The sequence below is a fragment of the Ixodes scapularis genome, unplaced genomic scaffold (genome assembly GCF_016920785.2).
Source record: "Ixodes scapularis isolate PalLabHiFi unplaced genomic scaffold, ASM1692078v2 PGA_scaffold11__112_contigs__length_91849675, whole genome shotgun sequence".
Lineage (NCBI taxonomy): Eukaryota > Metazoa > Arthropoda > Arachnida > Ixodida > Ixodidae > Ixodes > Ixodes scapularis.
In genome coordinates this window covers 82,378,258-82,399,908 of record NW_024609837.1, presented here as the reverse complement: position 1 = coordinate 82,399,908, position 21,651 = coordinate 82,378,258, and the positions used below count along the sequence as shown (strand labels likewise).

The following is a 21,651-nucleotide window of genomic DNA, read 5'->3' as shown; positions in this document are numbered from 1 at the left end:
TAAACTTTAATTAATTAGCCGACTGATCTTTACGATTAGCCCCTATCTGATGTACCCCTGGCCGTATACATCACCCGCACAAATCGCGTAAGTGTAGCTTTCACGGCTCTTTTTAAACAAATTTGTTAAGCTTTAAAATACACCCTGTATTAATTCGTCCAATCCTGAGAATGCGTAAAAAAGATTTACATTGATCGTAAATACAGTTTAATTTCCCGAGTTTCGTTGCCTGTAATGCCCTACCACAACAAAAGCAGCTTCACTTTCTTTAGGTAGTTATAAAACGCTCATTTACTTTAATTTCAAGTTGTGACTTGATTGCAGTCGAACGTTATTTCTACAGATTTCAAGCTGCTTTGCGTTCAGATTTGACGAACAAAGTCTACGATAGAGATTCGGCTCCATGCTCCATTTTCTTCGCAAAAGAGCACTTCTTGCTCGTGTACCGTTTTATATAAGTCGTTCTCGCTTGGTGACTCTTCGATTTTGTTTTGTCTTTGAATGCTCTGTGTGTTCCGTTATTTGGTCTGATTTAAGTCTCGAGGCACAACGCTACAGACCCACGCAGCGTTCACAAACAAGACCGCGTTTTCCCGCACCAGCTGCGAACACTCCGCATGCGCAGACACCAAAATCCCGTTTCGGCACGCACAGTGCCGACAGCAGGGCCACGTTAGGAGCGTGACGTCAGCGAGTTGAGCTGGTCTATAGTAGGCTCCTTCTAACACAAATTATTCCTTAAGTACATCAGATTTAGCCTAATTATCACATCCGTTCAAATTGACTGGACAAGCACCACATTTGTTCTTGTCTAAGCTCTTCTGGGGAGAAAAATTGGTGTATATGTATGTGCCGTCCCACAATGCAACGCGCGCAGCGTTGCATTGTGGGACGGCACAGACCTATACACCAATTCAGTTTTCACCGCTAAACGTAGCGGGGAATTGAAACGGTGGATAGTTGGTCGACGTCCCATAATGCAACGCGCGCAACGTTGCATTATGGGACGCTTGGGCTCCCGTTCCCGCATATACTTGCTAGGCTGACGCTGACGGCGACGCCAACGCCAACGCCGCTATATGCGGAAAAGGGTGCTAAAGAGCTGCACTCTAAAAACAGCGAAACAGGGTGTGGTTCTCCTTAAAACGCGCTTTTTTTAGGATCTAAAACTTCAGAGTTAAGGCCCATGAAAGGGCTGTTCACGCAAGCTAGGGTACGCTCATACTTGTCTCGTGCGCGACTTTTGCCGAACGGAAGTGCTTGCTTCCGCTTCCGGTCCGCCTCGGAACTATTTCTGTCAGGGGGAATGAGCGACCGTCCGCTGGCGTCATTGGAACAAGCTCATGGCGGACAGACCGGCCAGGACGCAGCACATCACCCCCTCCGCTTGCTGTTAATCGAGGCCTCCGCGGCTGTTGTTGTCCTTCCCGAAAATTCCTGAAATCGAGAGAGGAGCAGACGACGGCGAGGAGGCGCCTCCTTCGCGTTTGACGTGCCACTAACGTCATGAGAAAGGCGTGCTGTTTCGCGCCCTGCGACTGGTTAAGCTCCTCGCAGAGATGATAAGCACGCACCCCGAAGCGGAGACAAATTTTAAAAAACCATACACAATCTGGTATTTTTTTTTTGTTCCCCCCCCCACCGTCTTTTCCCCCCGGCGACGGAGTCTATGATTTTCCTCTGGTCAAACCTAGTCGGCATTACCCCATAGAGCACCTGGCCCACTGGAAGGCAGGGTTGAGGACTGTGGGCCGGAACCACGAGGGAGGGAATCCCAATTTTCCTCAGCCCGTCTTGTGCCCAGCTGTGTCAGTTAGTTGTACGTCATTCAATTCTCCCTAGATAATTTCCATCAGTCTTCCAATCTCCTCTTTGTTATTAAAGTGCACATCATACATTCTTCCATTCTCGGTTGCAAACCACAGCGCTCCAGCTAAATCCGTCGCTCCCTCCGGTAGAGCGGGAGCTAACCCTGGGCACCTAAACACCACATGTTCTATTGTCTCGTCTTCCCCTTAGCATTCGGCAGATCGCGCAGGCACGTAGCCAAGGGTGGGGGAGGGGGGGGAGGGGTCTTATAGGGCCCGAGCCCCCCCCCCCCCCCAAAAAAAAAGAACAAAAAAACTTCCATTTTGCTTGGACCTCCTCCCCCCCTTACCCTCATACAGCATTTTGTCATGGCCGGCCTCCCCCCCCCCCCCCCTCCCTCGAAACAAAATCCTGGCTACGTGCCTCATATCGCGTATACATTTCCTCGCGCTATGTCCTATTTGTCATAATCCTCGATACTCCTGTTCTAGCCTCAAATAACAACCAGCTCTCTCTTGAATTATCATACCAATGTTCCATCCTTGTTTCCAAAGAAATGTCGACTGCCAATGTTGCTTCATGGAGTTTTCAAAGAGCTCTATTCAATATTTGCTCGGTGGAGGATGGAAGGGGAGGACTGACAATCGATTTGATGCCAAGGATCGATTAAACAACAACTCAAACTTTGCAGGAAGTTCGAGAAAGCGATGTTCCTTTAGTCGATGAATGTACAAAGATCGAACCAAGTCCTCTAGCTGTTATTGACAAACGTCGCACCGATAGCAGTTTTGTAAAGAGATGACTGGCGCTCGATTGGCTATAATATTACGTCGTGGCATGTTCAAATTTTTAGTTTCCCGGTGATCGAAGAATCTAATCAACGAGAGGTAAAACAAATCAAAACAAAACACGTTGTATTTGTTCGCTTGAACGGTTTCGATCGCCAGCTTGTGATTTCCGGCTGCTGAATTTCGACCGTTTATCTCCGTCCCCGTTATGATTACCGCTTTGAAACAGGCCGACTTCAAGCATGTTTTGTGAAGACAACACGCTGAAATTAGTGTGTGTATGTGTGTTTGTGTGTGTGTGCGCGATTTTTTTGCGGTTTTATACGCCGTGACAGTTTTCGTTAAAACTAATCTCGTTTAATCATCCCTAATTGTATACCGAGTTTAAAAAAAAAAAAGAGATTACCGAATTCAACCAGCAACGGTCCCATAGACTTCTTGTCACAACCCGTATCGTATCGATCTACAAACAGCGTACATGGGAAACGTTTCCTAGCCGACGTCGGCTTAATAGCGATAGAAGAACGGTAACATGGCTTTGTTTTGTTTTTCTTTGTTTTGTTTTGTATTATGGTGGTGGTCGATATTCACGAAGTTCCGCAGTGAATTCCGTGGGTGCTTTGTGCACGAAAGTTTACAGCGAAGCTGTATATGACTCCCAGGTGGAATTTTTTTGTGTCCGTCGACAGAAAATGCAGGCGCGCGCCTTATCATTTATCATGTGGTTTTGGCACTTGTTTAAAAAAAAAAAAAAGCAAGTGTCAAAACCACGTGATAGATTATAAGGCGCGCGCGAATGATGATAAGCACGTAGCGCTCCCCGCATGCGTTTCTCGGTAAAGTTTGCGGTTGCATAAGCTGCCGCGGCAACGGCAGAGTACGAAGTGCGGAATGACGTCACTAGTACCGCTAACAATGCGCAGCACGTAGCGCTCCCCGCATGCGTTTCTCGGTAAATTTTGCGGTTGCATAAGCTGCCGCGGCAACGGCAGAGTACGAAGTGCGGAATGACGTCACTAGTACCGCTAACAATGCGAAGCACGTAGCGCTCCCCGCATGCGTTTCTCGGTAAATTTTGCGGTTGCATAAGCTGCCGCGGCAACGGCAGAGTACGAAGTGCGGAGTGACGTCACTAGTACCGCTAACAATGCGAAGCACGTAGCGCTCCCCGCATGCGTTTCGCGGTAAATTTTGCGGTTGCATAAGCTGCCGCGGCAACGGCAGAGTACGAAGTGCGGAATGACGTCACTAGTACCGCTAACAATGCGAAGCACGTAGCACTCCCCGCATGCGTTTCTCGGTAAATTTTGCGGTTGCATAAGCTGCCGCGGCAACGGCAGAGTACGAAGTGCGGAGTGACGTCACTAGTGCCGCTAACAATGCGAAGCACGTAGCGTTCCCCGCATGCGTTTCGCGGTAAATTTTGCGGTTGCATAAGCTGCCGCGGCAACGGCAGAGTACGAAGTGCGGATTGACGTCACTAGCACCGCTAACAATGCGAAGCACGTTGCGCTACTCGCACGCGTTTCCCGGTAAAGATTGGGGTTGCATAAGCTGCCGCGGCAACGGGCGCGTACAAAGTTTTTCATATATAAAAAAGGTTCGGCACAATACATTTAATTTTCTTTTGTCAATCATCAGGTGTAAACCCTTCTGCTGTTTACAGACATGAACTGCCGCTTGCGTCCCAAGCGACTTTCGGTCGCACCGTCTCTTTAAGCCTGTTGAGCGTGCTTATGTCACCAGTGCTCGAAAGCATAAATGCTATACGGACAACAAAGTTGGACTTTTGACGAAGGCGTTCGGCTGTACAATATTACATCTTGGAGGGGGAAATTTGTTTACAAGAATACTCGAAACATTGTCACAGATGTCGCACTCCTTCGTTCTTTTGGCGTTCACCTAAAGAATTGGTGGTAAAACCTTTCACGTACATTTCAAGCAGCGGTGTTAGGGTGGCCTTTCTTAATTTTTTTTTTATAAACCGGAAGTTCTCTGCGACGTCGAGGACTAGAGCACCACCTGGTGGCGTTTTCCATGAAACTATGTATAGTGCAGAGGGCAATCGTTGCAGGTGATTCCACAGTTTCGCCGTCCAACCACCTTCACAGCGTGGATTAGAACCTTATTAATTTAATAGACCCCTTTCAAAATGGTGCACCATCTAGTGGCTAATCCACCAATTATCGGGGTTCACCATTCTTTGGGCACATACACTGCGCGTGTCGCTGCCAATGGGAATATATTGCTGGTTTTGCTCAGCCGGAATTAAGGCGCCGTTTCGCTTAGACGGAATTTAGGTGCCATTTTTCGAGGTTACAGAAAGCGCCGGCTGCGCTCCATGGGACAGTTAATGCTGTCGCATTAAAAAATAATGTTCCAAAGCAGAGCGGAACCGGAGAAAAACCTCGACTTCGGCTTCTGGAAATGTCGTGCACAGCTTCTGCTGTGTCCTCTTCCTACACCATACAAAAGGCACGGTCTTCGCCGCAGACGTGATGACAAAAGTGTCTTCGGACGCGCTCCAAGCATGTTCTATTCATGTCTGCTTATTTTGAACATGTCTACAGATAGTTCTTGTATACTTCAAACCTGTCCGCACAGTATTCGTGTTTCAATCGTGTCTGGCAGACGTTTTTTGTATGCTTCGAGCATGCGTACACTCACCCCTTCATGCTCTGAACATGTCTACACACAGTTTTTCTGTGCTTAGAACATATCAGCAGACAGTGTTTTATGACCAACGTTACCGTCGCACAAGGAAGAGACACGCATCAAGCCGCGTCTGGAGACGCTTTTGTTTGATGTAGTAGCAGTGTGATTGCGGCTTTACTGTGAGCAGCAGCGCGTCTCGGCTGTCAGCGCAGTTCATTCGGAGGACAAGGAACCAGGAAGAGTCGTTTTTGATTCTTTTACGGCCAGGTGAGCTCCGACCCCAAGATGAGCCTCTTCGTGCACCTCCGGGTCCTGGTGGCCCGGGCCGAGATCCTGGGCGGCACGGGGCAGCTGTTCCTCAAGACCGGCTCCACCATCAACCTCACGTGCGAGATCAGCCAGAGCCCCGAGCCGCCCGTGTTCGTGTTCTGGTACCACAACGACCGCATGATCAACTACGACGAGACGGCCAAGAGCGAGATCCTGGTGCGCAAGGCCGGCCGCAACGCCGCCGTGTCGCGCCTCGTCATCCACGACGCCATGCCGGCGGACTCTGGCAACTACACGTGCGGCCCGTCCAACGCAGACGCCACCAGCGTCGCCATCTTCGTGCTCAACGGTACGTGTGCGTCCGCAGTGGTGATGATGCAATGGACGGTTTTCTGGTCAATGCCGGTATGCGGAGGGCATGTCGTCTGCTTTTGCCGTGGTTGTGGTGACGTCAGAAAGACGCCGAGCTTTGGCTTTGATTAGAGGATAGTGAGTATTCCTCAAAGCAAGCTGTCTTGCGGTCTACCTTCTATCCTTCATTCAGAACCAATCAAAGCTCGGCGTCTTTCTGACGTTACCACAATTTCGGCAAAAGAAGCAGACGAACTTGTGCTCCGAATATGTCCCGGCGGTTAACTCACCGCTAAACGGATTTTGAGGTCACGAGACCGGCCCCGTGGGGAAAAGAAACTCAAAACACCCAGCGTTCCAGCCTAATGGCTGCCGCAAGTCCGTCCTCGCTTCGAACATTTGAGTCCGATTTTGCGAACAGAAAAATGTAGAAGAGGCTTGGAATGCAAGCGAAATGAACCGCATTCGTGTACTTTAGCAGCGGCATGTAAAGTTATTTCTGGGAAAGGCCGTGTCAATCGATAATTTAAAAAAAATAACAGGAAATTAAGGCTTGCGTCTGCTGAGCGAAATCGGCTGGAACGCTAGCTACTTTTTCCTCACAGAGCCGGTCACGTGAACCCAAAATTTATTCCACGGGTGAGTCAAATGCCGGGATAAATACCCACATTGGCTCAGTGAACGGGCCCAAGGGCCCAATTTTGGTCACAATCCGAGAGGGAATTTAATCGGTCTTTCACATTCCCTTCCACAATCACCGATAAATTGTAGACTGACGTCAGAAACGCGATTGGTCGATAGCCGTCTTTCCAGCGCATATCGACCGGGCGAAACATTTCGGGCCACTGGGCTGTGGACGAACGCGCGGCGTCTGATATTCGGCCAAAGATCCCCACTGCGCATGATCGGAACGAGCCCCACAGCACAGAGGACAAAAATGACAATTCCCGGAAGGCGAATGTTCGAATGGTCTATCCAAGGCACGGGTGCACCTGATAATAGACATCGACAGGATCAAAACGGCCAGAGAAATATTTCAGTTTTCCCACCCCCAGGACGAGCTTCGATAGTGCTTCGGCGCCTTGTGTCCCTCGAGCGTGCACGCGCAGTTATGGAGGAAGGTAACGTGCGCATGCACTCGGCCAAACATCGGAAAGAGTCACCCTACCATTCTCATCTTCTCAGTGACTGTACGCAACTCCACCGCCCTATTGGTGACGTGAGCGATCGAAAGCGTCGCTGTGGTCGGCCTGCCACCACTGCCTGCCGCGATTGGCCGAATGCTGACTATATGACGTCAGCAAAAGGTTTATCATTGACGGAAATAAGACTAATCTGAGAACTTCAATTTTGACGGGGCTTGCAGCGTTGGTTTTAGAGCGCAATGAATTCCAGCTTCCGCCTTACGAATTACAAACACCATCGAACTTCTTGTTCGCAAGGTAATGACGTCACGAGAGGGAACCACGGGAGGGCGCCACCAAAACACCTTATATTAATAGATGGCGGGCAGTACTTTCAAGATGGCGGCAGGAACGGGGATAGGTTCTCTTGGATTTCCTTTGCGCCTGCTCGCTGACGCTGGTGAGTGCACTGGCACTGAAATTAATTTATTTAGCTACAAAGACGAAGCAGTCAGGGCAGGAACACATATCACAGGGGATGGAGATGAAGACGTGCATCAAGAAGTGGGCACGTTGACTTTTAGGAGTTGCGTAGGGGACCAAACTAAATTTCTAAGTTAACAACCTCGCTTTTTTTTTAATCACCATTCCAGAACATGCCGATCAGAGACACGTGGTGACAGCAGCACCAATGTCGCTCGTCCCTGCCATCATCTTTGTCGCCGTCCCGTTTTCTTCGTTTCTTCCTTCGTCCGCGTGAGGACGACCGGCGGGCTGGAGTTGCGAATAGGTGTCCATGTTTGCTTTACTACAATGATGTCTTGCATCTCGCCACCCCTTGTGTCACGCCTGTATAGGCCCTCAGGTTTGAAGAAAACGTAATGACGATGATGTTGCAGGCGAGAAGCCGGCCGCCATTCAGCACGACGCCACGGCCACGTCGACGGCGCACCGCTTCGTCATGACGTCGGCCTCCGACGCCGTGGCCATCCTCGCGGTCGTCCTCGTCCTCAGGGCTCTGTTCGGCCACAGGTGATGAAAGCTGGCGTCGAGCGGTCGGTTCGCACAACCTGCCCGGACAGTCTGACCACGGGAACAGTGTCCCTGACATTCCGATGGAAGCCTGGGACGCCGCACACCGTGATCCGTGAACTCGCGCGGAGTGAACGACCGCCTCGCAAGGAGGAGCTCAACTTCTGGTCAAGGAGAGCGGGGGATTGTGAAGCTGAAGCCTATGTTGCTTAGATTACTAGGCGGCCATGACGTAGACACGTTGCGAGGGTACTAGGATTTTCGACAGGACCCGTCGAGCTAAGGCTTATCGGGTCTCTAAACAGCGTTTCCTTTTTTTTCGTTTTCTTTTTTGTATGAGAGCTTCGTTCTACCAGAGCAACAAGCAGCAAACACTGATCGCAAACATGTACATTTTTTTAAAGTTTAGTGAGCGTCATTATTCGGCAACATATGAAGATGTTTTGGAGATAGACGCTACCATCAAATGGTGTCTCTGGGCACCAAAGAAGCTAGTACCGCCTCATTGGTCTTAGTTAGACAGACACGTACAGACTTGGCCGCCCATCTCACTCGTATCATCAGCGTATACAGGTGAGTTCAAGAAGTGTCTCGCCATAATACTCCAAAAAAGTGGAACAAAATCCAACTAATCTACACGGGAGAAGGGAAATCACACCCATAAAAACTTGTGGACGTCAATTGTTTTTAACCTCTTTTTTCTAACTACCAAAAATGTGTTTATTCTTAAATTATAGCAATTGCCGTTAAAACAGATGTCTGTATTTTGTTGTCAAGCCCTTCTTACACTACTCCGTGTCACTAGTTGTGTGCAGTGCATGTGAAGGCAACTCCGGTCGAAGAAACAGCGAGCCCTAGGAAGGCGGGACGGGAAAGGAGGGCAATGTGGGGAGGGGGGAGAAGGGGAGAGCACTATAGGAACATTAGAGAGGGCAGGAGGTTTTCCTTCGCCTCACCAGCTTTCCTAGTAGCTGCGTTTTCTCCCCTCACCTGAATTGGCCTTCGCTTGTACTGCACATAGCTAGTGGCACTTAGTATAGACTGGCGTATCTCGATGGAGAAATTCGGTGTCAGCTGATAAAAACTGGTTCACTTTAAGTCGTGGTTGCTCACACACAAGAAAGCGCGCTTATACTATTCGGAAGGAGATCCAACCGTCGCGCCCCTATTGGCTAAATTGGGAACTACACCGATGGGGACAACAACGACAACATGGATTAAATGTTTGTGATTTGACGCAGCGTTCGGCCCACTTAGCCTAACGTTACGTGAGCGTTGAGCTAGGGCTCGTGTTCTTTCAGTGAAGCAGCACGCTGACGCAGCAAAAGAATTAGGCACGAAAATTTTTGCCCACGATCAAGTGAGAAAGATGAAGTAAAGAACTCTGGGGAAACAATCTAGACATCGCACCCCTTATAGTTGAATCTCCTTGCCGATAGCGACAAGAAACATTCGCCAACATCTCATGTACACTACATTGACACCTTTTTACGCTACAAAGGTAAAAGTGATCGTAAAAAAATGTTTGTGAGCAATCACTGCTGTGAAAGATTGTACAAAACTTCTTGAAGTTGGTTTTGTTTTTGCCGAAAGAAAATGACGGGTGTTTTTTGCTCATCTAGGAGAAGACGTTCACCATTTGTTCGTTGAAGATTGTATGCAAAAGCAGGCCTGCAATATCAGAATATGAGTTCATTCATTACAAAATATATGTTGCTCCTGTCAAGTTAAAAGAAAATATCATTTTACCACAACCCACATGGTCGACGACCACGTACATAAATATAAATCCGATAATATCTGAAAACTCTACTAAGAATTTTTTTTGTGGTTGATGCTTGTTGTTTGGGTTTCATTGGGAGAAAGAATTGCGTATTTGGCGAGGTGCTCCTTTTTAAAATACAGCTTTCATAAAGTAACAAAAGCAAACGTAAGCAATATATGGGCAATGGCCGACGAACATTAATAGTGTTTCCAACGGCTTGGTTACTTTATGCCAGATTTAGTTAGCCTTAGTAGGAGAATGTACATGTCGTTTCAGTCCACGATTTGCTTAACAGATCTCCAGTAATACCGAGAATATTTTTAAACAAAGGTAATATACTTCGTCAGGTGTGCAGCCCCCGCGTGTACAGCAGTTCTCAGCAGAACGCATCGGCCTTAACTTTCAAAACAAGGGCGATAGTTGTGTCCGCGCCCGGACTCTGTAACAAATCCAGATCTCGCTCTCATGCTCCGTCCTTCAGCGGTCTTCACCTGGTGACAGCATCGGATCTAGAGACGTTTACTGGCAACGTGTGCAACTAAGTTATCATCTCGATGTTCGATGTCTTCAAGATGCATCCCCTTTCAAGCTCGCCTGACAGTACGTGGCATAGAACACTGACACACTGCGAACTTATTTACTCTTACGTTATGGTACACGTTTCATGGTTCCAGACACACGTTGGTGGCACACTAGTGACATGTCAACATACATTGATGGTATAGTTGATTGTATGCGTATGTCATCAATATGCTGATGATATATGTATAGTGATGGCATGCGTTGATGATGTACATTTGTGATAAACACTAAAAACACGTCGATGAATAACATGTTAATATATGTCTGCCATCAGCATACGTTGGTGACAGAGAATATCCTGTCGACATACCTTGATGACATAAGTGGGTGGCATATTACATGTCATCAGCATGCCATCGACATACGTTTTTGACTTCGGACAGGTCATCAAGATCCTTGATGACATTGGATGGTGACATGCTACATAGGTCATCACCATCTCTCAACATAAGTTCATAACACACGTTGGTGGCATACTATGTCCTGAACATCCATTAATATGCGTTCATGTCATAAGTTATCGAAGTAAGTTCCACGCATTTAATCAAACATGCCCGAGAAGGAAACGTCACCGTGTATCTGTCGATAGACCTATTGTGTCTTATATATGCTAAAAAAAGCGCGTTCGATCAAATTAGGTGTCCTTCCGCGCACTTTTTCAAACTACACGCAGATAACAAATCAAAGCCGTCTACCCAAAACAATAGCAAAACGCGAAGCGCGAAAACAAAAATTCAATATCGTAATTTGCAATGAAACAGTTCCTCTGCGCATGACGCCTTTTTTTCTTTTCTTTTTTCTTTGGAAAAGGGGGAAGTTTGTCACAAGTCTAGCTCCTAGCGACTGACCTTCCCCGTGTAGCGAAAGGAAGTGAGCCCGTATGCATTTTCAGGGTGCAAATAACGGCGGATATTTGCCCTACCATAGCCTCATATACAGGGGGAGATCGTGCGCATTCGTCGCCACAACCGGCTGCAGAACTGGGAGCGACAAAACACGAGAGGAGGAGGTTACGAGGATGGTGGCGCCCAGATATCCGCAGAAATTTTCATATCATCTGCTCTGTTTCGTAGTACCTTGGTTTCTTTTTCTTTTGTTTCTTTAAAAAAAACGAAACCGTTTTATTTATTTCCTACAGCATATTTTTTGTAACTCTCAGCGCATTCTCAAACTCCCCTCGGAAAGAAGATAAACAGCCAATCGACTTTGTATCGTTTCTTCGTTCTACCGCGAAGTAAAAAAAAAAAAAAATGAGAGTGCTTCGTTTCGCGGCATTTTTTGTGGCGCTGCCTTCAAGATGTTTACATTTTCGCCTGCCACTCCTCCCCCCTCTTTTACTTCAAACAGGCTGTCTATTGTTCTAGCGCCAAAGGAGCGGACTTCCTTACCATATAAGAGGCTACGGCACTACCTAGAGCCACTAAATGAGCTACGCTTAGAGTATCGGCACACTGTTCCCGATATTGTTGCGGGCGTCGCCATCTTGGTGCTTGTGCAAAGCAGACGCAACTGCCGATCATAAGTGTTCAAAAGTGCGACTTCCTCAGCATTAGTTTAAGGTGTTAGGAAGCTCATGCAATATAGCTTTGCTCTGTCGCAAACAGTTTAAACACTTCTAGGGGAAAGAAAAGTTTTTAGTGATTTCAGACAAAGCTTCACATAACTGGCAACCATGATTTTAAGCCACAAGATGGGCAAGTGTCGTTACTTTGAAGCGTAGTTTATTTAGTGGCGCTAGCACTACCATGAGACGTCGAATGTAAATTTCAAAGCACGGATAATTCACGTAACGTTGAAACCCTTTTAGCATTCATTCGTTGTATACTGCCAAAGCAAAGATAAGAAAAAGATACTGTGAAGAATAGGCTCTTAAAATTGAAATTTCAGAAATACAAAAACTGGAAATGCGTGATATTCTAGCCAGTAGTACGGATATTGGCGTTTAAGGCGGATACTTGGCTCAGACGACGAATTGATTTTTTTTTCCTTTTATAAAAAGAAAACCAAAACTAGACTTATCACTTTGAAATCTGGGCTTTGCAACTGTTTGTTTGTTGCATTTGCTCTCGCGCATCTCACCAAGCATGCTCGAAGTTGTTTCTATTGAACTCCGAACTTTAGTTCGACATCTCACACTTCACGCACGTTGCCCTAACTGAGTACTTGTTGAAGAGAAGTGCACCTCGGAGCTTAATATCACTTACTAAACGTTTTTGTTCACTATTTCGAGTCGCGCACAGCTCTGGGACCTTCTAATTTTGTTTAAATCAGATGATTATTTGAACCGTATTTTTTCATACTTATTTTCCGAAACAACAACAAAAAAAAAGCTTTACCGAATTTAAAGAGTTATTTTTGTCAAGTAAGAAAACATTAGTTGCGCTATTTTGATTTTAAATGAAGTTGAAAGAAATCGGGTCATTCGAACGGTAGTGACATGACATTCGTAAAAATATGATGCATGTAAAACCAAAGGTATAAACCTAAAACACCAAGATGAATGCGTCAATGCACACGGCGTGCTTTCCACGCAGCCTTTTGTAAAAAAATGGCGACGCAGCAAACTGCAACTAGACTGTTCAGACGCCATGTTTTCTCAGTACTCGTAAGAATCGCGCGACTATAACATTTAAAAAAAAAATCATACGTTCTTTTATACTAGTAGCAAGCGCTATAAATGGCGATTTTATTCGGTGATATTTAGTGATACTCTATTATGAAGCTGACCTAATTTTCATGAAGCGCACATGACTCAAAAGCAAAACTGCTCACTCGTCAGCACATCGCGACCTGTAGCGTAATCATTTCGTCGTCATGCATTATCGGGTTTCCAGAAAACTTGCTTCGGGGCTCACCTACTTGTTTTTTATTCCCGCTAGGTATGTTGATTGTCGCTGATAACCGCCTCTAGTTTTTAAAATGCCTCACTCTATCTATCCTCCCCCCCCCCCCCCCAACAGTCATTTCTTTTAAATGCGCCTTGCTGTTCCACGTCTCCAGAAGTGACGCAGGGCCACTGCATCGAACAAACCGCGGACTTTCAGTGGTACTTTGTGCATGGCGTATTGTGTTTCGGCCTTGCAGCCCGGAACAAGAGTGTACTAAAAGAGGGGAAGCGTTGCGGCTTCTGACCGAGCTGCGATACTTACCGGGGGTCGTTCGGCTGGATATGCGTGAAAAACAAAATGGCGTCGCTGTCGTCGATTTGTATGGGGGATCCGTTACATCATTTTATAACGTTGCGCTTGGTATTAGTTAAATTTCATAATAAGTAGTTGCAAAAAAAAACTGCTTAGCTCAACGATAATCTGACACATCAGTCGCACGTTAGAACTGTGATAAAAGACAGAGCCGTTTGTTTGCAACTCCGAGGAACGTGACACCACTCAGCCGAAAAGACGTCTAGGAGAAAAGCGATGAGCTACCACCTACCCAAGTGTGCAGCTCAAATGTGAAACAAAGGAAAGGTGGCCCACTAGAACAATTTAACTTTGCGATAACAGAATACGGCGTCTTATCGTACCCAAAGACGACCAAGGTTTGTTATGTTTCTGTAAGACAAAACGGCGGAGGCTTTGGATTTCGTGCCTGTAACGTCCACGGCCGTAGTTGCTAGAATTTCTAAATATACTTTAACAAAAATGAGAGCCTAACTCATCCGGTATAAACAGCTTTAAAAAAGTTACCATATTCAGTTACTTCAATAAAGTGGCCCTCTGTGCACCGCTCAGCGGTGATTTGGCTAATGTAATCGAGGTAATTCCACTTTGTACTATATAACGCTTCCACGCCAAGGGGCCCTGCGAGCTATTCGTGTTCTCAACACTCCCTCTATTTTAGTACACCCCAGCGGGACAGTGAGATGCGGACAGAACGGAAATCGTGAGGGGGATGTACGGCATACCGAGTTGTTACAATCATTTTAGCAGGAAGGATTTCATCTACCGGGTACGTGGTAAACATGGTGTTCGTTGTAGCATCACTCATTGAAAAACGTGCAGGGTCATCCTGTCTGAACATATATGACGTTGCAGACTATTTCATGTTGACGGTGCTTAAGTCGTTTGTATATATACATACATATATATAACTGCTCAGTTTAATCTGTAATAAAATCGAACACAATTTGACTCCCCTGTCTCTTTGATAAATAAACATATCGATTGCTCATTAAACGAGCTTCCTCATTAATTTTTTTTTTAATGTGGAATGTTTGATGAACATTTCAGAAGGTATATAGGTTGTTCTACCATCTGATCTGATTCGACAAGCAAGTTCATCTGCTTTTCGCACAGCGGATACAGTGACGTCAACACGGCTAGCTTTGATTGGAAGGTCGTGGGGAGTTGCTTTTGCCTCTAACCATTCTATTCCTCCAATCGAAGCAGCAAGATTGCCATCTCCACCTCGCCCAGAGGGAGCGCGCGTCAAACACATGAGCCAAACCCTGCATATCCGCGGATTGCTCAGTGATCATCCGCGGGTATCCGAAATAAACTGACGGATGCGGATAAAAAAGAATTAGATTCGGAGGATAGTGGATCGGATGCGGATATCCGCGGGTCCTTATCTACATTTCTGTGCAACGTGTGTAACCGCACAATGTAGAGCGAATAAGTGAGGGATACTATGAAGGTGCATCATCGAATCTAAACTACTCTTTCGAATAAAAGGTGCCGATCGGGGAGAAACTTGTTCTTTACGTACAAAACGAGCGTGTTGGTAACGGTAATTAGACATGAGGAAGATACATAGAAAGGGGGGACGGACAACGAGGACTTCGTTGTCCGTCCCCCCTTTCTATGTATCTTCCTCATGTCTAATTGTTCTTTACTTCAAGAAAGATTTGGTTCTCACAGAAGATCGCTTTAGAACGTTTTGTATCGCCAAAAATGCTGTCCCTAGAAAAAGTAAAAGATGCAGGGGTATCAGTCGTCCCAAAAAAGCGTGCTTTTGTTTGGTAGGTAAAAAACAAGAAACGTTATTTTGCACCCAGAAAAAATCGAAACGTACAATTCTTAAGGAAGTAGAAGCCAGCAACTGACTTCTTCGCCTACAAGCATATCGAGGAGACTGAATTGGATCCTCCGGAGTGGCGGAACTTGCACCAGCACGAGTTTCCGCACCTCATTCTAGTAGCGCAGTTTGTGCATGCCATCCCAGCATCAGGTGCACCAATGTGTTAATTTAAAAAAGACGAACCAGTCAAAATCCGCTCATGCTAAATGTAAGGATCAGAGCGTATGTTTTCCTTAATTGGTATTGTTTTTCTTTCACCGCTTGCCAGCATTGCCGAGAGGGTCACCTCTTCGAGGGGAGGGCGTGCTGGCGGTGCGCGAGAGCGAGCAAATGGCCCCTCCGCGAGCGCGCGCGGCGCCGCCGCGCGGAAGGAATGTGTCCCCTTGGGGGACGTAGGCGGACCCCCGGAGGAGCGGGGTCTGGGGAGTTGGAGCGGGAGAGGTCCCGGAGTCGGTCGCGGACGTGTGTCGTCCGCAGGCCCTTTGTTCTTTGTTAATAAATGTATAGTTAAAAAGCATCAAATCGTCGTCGCTGCCACTGCCTCGCCATCGAACTCACCAGCCGCGATCGGGGAGAGGATCTTCGACAGCTGACGTCTCTCCCCACATCAACAAGAACTTTACTGGCGCAGTCGACAGGATCGCGGCTGGACCTGGACCCGGTGGCGACGAGCAAGTGGAGGACGACAGCCATCTTGGGCGCAGCGCAGGCCTCCCGGCCTGCTCCCACCAGCTGCGGGCGTCAGAGAATCCGGGCGGTGCCTGCTCCCGATCGCCGAGGGTGCGACAACGTGAACTGCGTTGCGGCGGGACATCGTCCGGAGGCCTCCAGGCGCGAGCGGGTGGTGGTGAGGGCGTCCGACTCAAGCTCCAAGCGGTGTAGTGACACCATTGTTCCGGCGGGGGCCCGGAACGACCGAACAGCTCCAAGGTCAGCGTGGGCCTGAGCGGATTGCGGGAACGGTTGCTACATCCGAGTGCTGGACAGTGCCAAGGTTAGTTCTGTGTGAACGAGCTGTGGGGCGAAACCGTAATGGCGGTTCAGCAAAACTCTTGTGTGGACACGGATTTGGACGATTTGTTAGGATTTTTGAAATTAATGCGCGGTGTAATACCTGAGATGCCGAAGGCGGCGGCGGAATTGCCTCTCTGGTTCGATAATATCCAAATTATGTTCAAAATTTACCGGGTTCCAGAAGCACTAGAGGGCAGGTTGCTGTTGCAGTTTTTGTCGCGGAATTGCACAATGGAGGCCGCAAGGCTCATGACGCGGGGTCAGCGTTCATTCAGCGAGCTGAAGAGGCATGTATTCGAGTACCTGGGTTTGTCCGCTAACCGTCTCCGCGAGCTGTTGAGAGAAACGGTCAAACTTCCAGACGAAACATGGTGGTCCGCGTCTGTTCGGGCCAGAACGCTTCTAGACGCCTACCTGGACAGTAGGAAGGTGAAATCATTCGAGGAGCTCAAGGACCTTCTGATATCTGATCGCATTAAGGTGATGGCGACAGCAGAGGCGGCAAGGCACGTTGTCCTGACGGAGTGTGGCGATTGGATGAAGCCGAAGGAGCTTTCCAGGTGCCTGGAACACTTTGACGAGACCGAGCGAATTTGCCTAAAGCCCGAACATGCTCCGGAAAAGCCAAAGGTAGCCGAGAAAGCTGGAGCGAAGCAATCCAGAGACAAGAAGCGGCGGAAGTGTTTCGCCTGTAAAGCGGTTGGGCACCTCATCAGTGAGTGTCCGGTGGTCGACCCCAGGAGGGAGACGAGAACCCTGGACGTTCCCGAGGCGAGCGAGGTCGGTGACTTCACTGGACGAAACACCGATCCCGAGGACAAGGCATCTCGGAAGACAAGGTTCAAGGAGGAGCCGGCACGGCTGCATCGGCAGTTTAGAGCAGCCTTCCACGAGAGGAGTGGCCGCGGGCTCGGAGGTCGGGAGCGAAGGGATTTCAGCCTGTTGGGAGACCTGTTGTGTGAACTAACGATGGCTATACAGAAGCGGTCGCACCCAGGCCGGCGTGATAGTGTACGTTGGCGGGTGCGCTGAGGCACATAAGTCGCTGTCTGTATAACTTGTTTTCTTTCTTCTTTTTTTTTATTTTTGTATGCGCTGTGAACAGCACTGCATTGATTTCGGCGAGTTTTCGTGCCCGTATGCATATGTGAAGCTGATATGCGCGAGGTGTGTTTTCGTTTACTTGATTTTCACCGTTTTGGCTCATTGGCACTGTTCTTGCTGCTAGGGCAGCGGTTGGCCTCGATCAATGTTTTGGTGTCGTGCGTTTGACAGTTTTGGTAATTACAGTTTTGGAGTCGGGCTTTCGACAGTTTTGATAATTACTGGCCGTTATTTCTATTGCTGTCTGCTCGTAGTAGCATGCATCGTTTCGGCGGAGTTGTTGTATTGCTGTGTTCCATTGTGCGGGAACATTTTGCTCTTTGTGGTGACTTGAAAGATTACTTGAATTTCAGTATGCAAAGGCGAGCTCATCATTTCTGGAGCGCTTTGTAATGTTTTGCTGTGTGCAGCTCCAGATTGGCACTTGATTGTCTTTAAGCCTGCCTGATCCTTTTTGGTATTTAATATTGTTTGGAGCATCATAACCCCAAAAATATTCTTAGTGGGGAGGTGTAAGGATCAGAGCGTATGTTTTCCTTAATTAGTATTGTTTTTCTTTCACGCTTGCCAGCATTGCCGAGAGGGTCACCTCTTCGAGGGGAGGGGGTGCTGGCGGTGCGCGAGAGCGAGCAAATGGCCCCTCCGCGAGCGCGCGCGGCGCCGCCGCGCGGAAGGAATGTGTCCCCTTGGGGGACGTAGGCGGACCCCAGGAGGAGCGGGGTCTGGGGAGTTGGAGCGGGAGAGGTCCCGGAGTCGGTCGCGGACGTGTGTCGTCCGCAGGCCCTTTGTTCTTTGTTAATAAATGTATAGTTAAAAAGCATCAAATCGTCGTCGTTGCCACTGCCTCGCCATCGAAGTCACCAGCCGCGATCGGGGAGAGGATCTTCGACAGCTGACATCTCTCCCCACCACAACAAGAACTTTACTCTAAATATGTTCTGTGTCTTCTACACAGCAACTTCGACAAATTAAACGTTGCGTGTGTGTGCGTTTTTTTTTTTTTTTTTTTTTTTTTTTTGCTTGACAGTTGTGTTTGAGTTGCGTTTAAGGATATGGTTCCGAGCGTGCAGTTGAAGTTTTGTGTTTAAAACCTAAACCAATAGCAGGTGTGGCCATTATTGAATATTGTGTAATTCTCCCTGTCGTGTACTCGCGCCTTAAAACATATACACGAGTGCTTTAAAATGGTGAGTAATCGCTTTTCCTCTTCCACTTTTTTATAGTTTGACTTAAATAAAATGACACTATGTTATTAGTTTGTCCTTTGTTAATTTCCTTGTTTATGAAATATTCGTCTGCTTCAAATAGGTTTTGGCAAAACAAAAAGGAAAATAAATATTAAAATAGCCTTTTTTTTTTAGCGCATTTTCTGGACGGAGTGTCAGTGTCACGAACTCCGAAGACGATCTCAAAACTGCGATCATATTTTCAGCAATGCGAAATGTCTCTGGAAGGGTGACATTTATATTATAAATACGATTAAGCAGAATACGATCAAATAATTTTTGCCGTATTCTGAGACCAAGAGTCATTTGTGCAAAGGTAAGTACACGGTTTATATAAAAAAAAGTTTTTTTTTTTTAAATCCAGATGCTTTTTTTTGTTTATTAATTTGTATTCATGCTTGATTTTATGATGTAAAATGGATTCGCTGATTGAGGGTCGTATGTGGTTCCAAATATTGCGGATACAGTTCGGATGCGGATACGAAGTCTTCGGATGCGGATCGGATGATCAAACTGCTATTCCCACAGAGTTTTACGCATTAGCGGCAAAAACGGACATTCGAGCGGAGGTTGCTATGGAAACCGTCGCGCGACGCCCGTTTTCGTTGCTCATGGGTTCGGGTCTTTGACTGTCACATTTTCTATGGCTTTCAGAAACCCGGCGGTTCCTTCTCGGACGAGGAGTTAGCCTCCGAGAGAGGGAACAGTCAAAGTTTTCAAACACTGCAGTCCCGCTAAGTGAATTGCATGACTGTGGGGAAAAAAATGCACATTGTTTATCGTGAGCGAACAACTACCAGACACACTCCAGTGAACGAGGAAACCACGACCGACATGTTTGCTCTTCACCGGCTAAGAGCAAGCCGCTGCAGGGCGAAGCTAGCGTCGTCGCATTCATCACATGCATGATCCCACCCTCCCCCATTTCTGAAGGAACAGATCACGGTAAATTTGTAGGCTGTATACGTCCCTGAATGTTTATAAGACAAACTCATATACGTCTTCTACTAGAGCGTGGATCTCTACAAATTGTTAGTAGAACGTTCCGCTAGAAGTGCTTTAGATTGCTGGTAGATGGTGTAGCGGGTATTCGAGAGTTTTAGTATATTGTTCCGTTGAGTTTGATAACGGTAAGCGATAATCCGCCACCGCTTTTGTGCATGAATTTTATCGTGTTCGGAGGTATCGTAGGTATCGGAGCGATATACTAAAACTCTCTATTGTAGCGAATAGTAAGCGCGACAATGAAAAAGACTGATGGGGAAGATACCAGGTACCAAGCCAACGCAAAGAAAAACGGCGGTGGGCTCTGGAGGCGCTAGGCGCCCAACATCCAAGTAGACGAGTCAGTCTTCATGTATGAGCCCTCCTCGTGCTGACTTCAAGCTCTTCGAACATTCCCACGTTGCCAAAGCAGCCGTACAGTAATGGAGTCTCAAATACTACATGTTTTATCTTGGCAGCTAGAACCCTGCATCTAGATCGGAAATGTTTTTCGTAGATACAATTAACATCCTGGGTTCAAAATCTTCGAACATTACATTTACCATCAAGAGCTCTGGTGAGAACCAAAATATATCCGAGAAACTTGTAACCGCTTTGTTGAAAGCGTTCAAGGTATTTTGAACAAAAAAAAAGATGAATAATGGGGAGCAGTTGACTTGGATATAATTTTTAGCAAATAAACATTACGCCAATCGATTTCGTATATTAACTATGAACATGAAAGCTGAGGGTGCCAAAAAAAATGTTTTTTGAAGAAATAATTTATGTTTTGACTCGAACTAGGAACAAAAAGAAAGTTAGTTGGACCTAGGTAAAACTTGAGTGGGTGATATCTGATTTATGGGTGTCGATGAATGAAAGACTGAGAAATTAGTAGCTTGTATTTGATCCTAGTTAACCACTTTCTATTGAGACTAAGGAGGAGGAAAATGTGAAATTAACGCACTAACAAGGAAAAACGGTAATGCTACATATCACTCGCACCCAGGCCCAAAACACTCTATGGTTACAGCACTGCACTAGTAAGAAGCAGTAAGTCCTTGTTTGCCTTTACACCTGTTCCATTATGAGCCAGAAGGAACGCACCCTGATACTACACTCAGTCCGATCTTGGTGCAACGTGCCTCAATGGACACTACGAGCAACCGGAGTCAAAATGTAAATTGGAGGGCTTTACGTGAACTTCCGGTCGTGCGGAGAGAGGCGTGAAGCCACGTGGCACTTCTGGAGCACAGGACTGGCGAAGTCATTGTACGATACTCGCAGATAGTAGCACATATTTGACCAGTAGTGTGAACACTCTTATAAAAAATATATCTATCTGTTGTGCCATAGCAAGGTTTCCATGCCGTCTGCAGCAAGGCAGTTCAGCAGCCCGTACATCGCAGCTAACACAGCATTTTTTGTCAGGAAACAACCCGTTCCTGATCACTTACCACGTACCAAAGAAAGTCGTCCAAGTGTGCAAGCACAGCGTGACACATCGATCATGTAGGCAACGCCTATTGCCACGGGACCAAAATCAACTACATCTGCTGACAACCAAAGGACACATAAGCAGATACCAAGCTGCTTGGACTCCGATCAGCGATCAAGGACTAGCTTGGTTGTAGCCCCGCAGAGCTCGTTTTTGGCACTACTCTGAATCTTTCCGGAACTTTTCTCTCCGGGTGATACGCAACTCGTGACCGACACTGGGAACTACATCACCCAACTAAAAGCTGCCACGCGCCAAATTCGCGCAGTTCCACCAAGGCTTCAGAAACTCTCACAGACTTATGTACAAAATTGCCGAATGTCCACAAACGTCTTCGTTTATGAAGACGTTTCCGGCCGTCATAAAAAGGGCCCATATGACGGTCCCTTTTAGGTCAGAGGACGACGAGACAAATATTTTGTCCTGGACT

General features: G+C 47.1%; 1 protein-coding gene across 1 annotated transcript in view; it reads left to right on the top strand.

Moving 5' to 3' along the window:
* LOC120836311 (zwei Ig domain protein zig-8) overlaps window positions 1–9,842 on the top strand; it is a 38,113-nt gene extending 28,271 nt beyond the window's left edge. Inside the window, exons 4-5 of the mRNA XM_042289041.1 lie at window positions 5,520–5,871; window positions 7,897–9,842. Of these exons, the coding sequence (XP_042144975.1) occupies window positions 5,520–5,871; window positions 7,897–8,033 (489 nt within the window). The 3' untranslated portion in view covers window positions 8,034–9,842. The remainder of the gene's footprint in view (window positions 1–5,519; window positions 5,872–7,896) is intronic.
* Window positions 9,843–21,651: the final 11,809 nt, after the last annotated feature.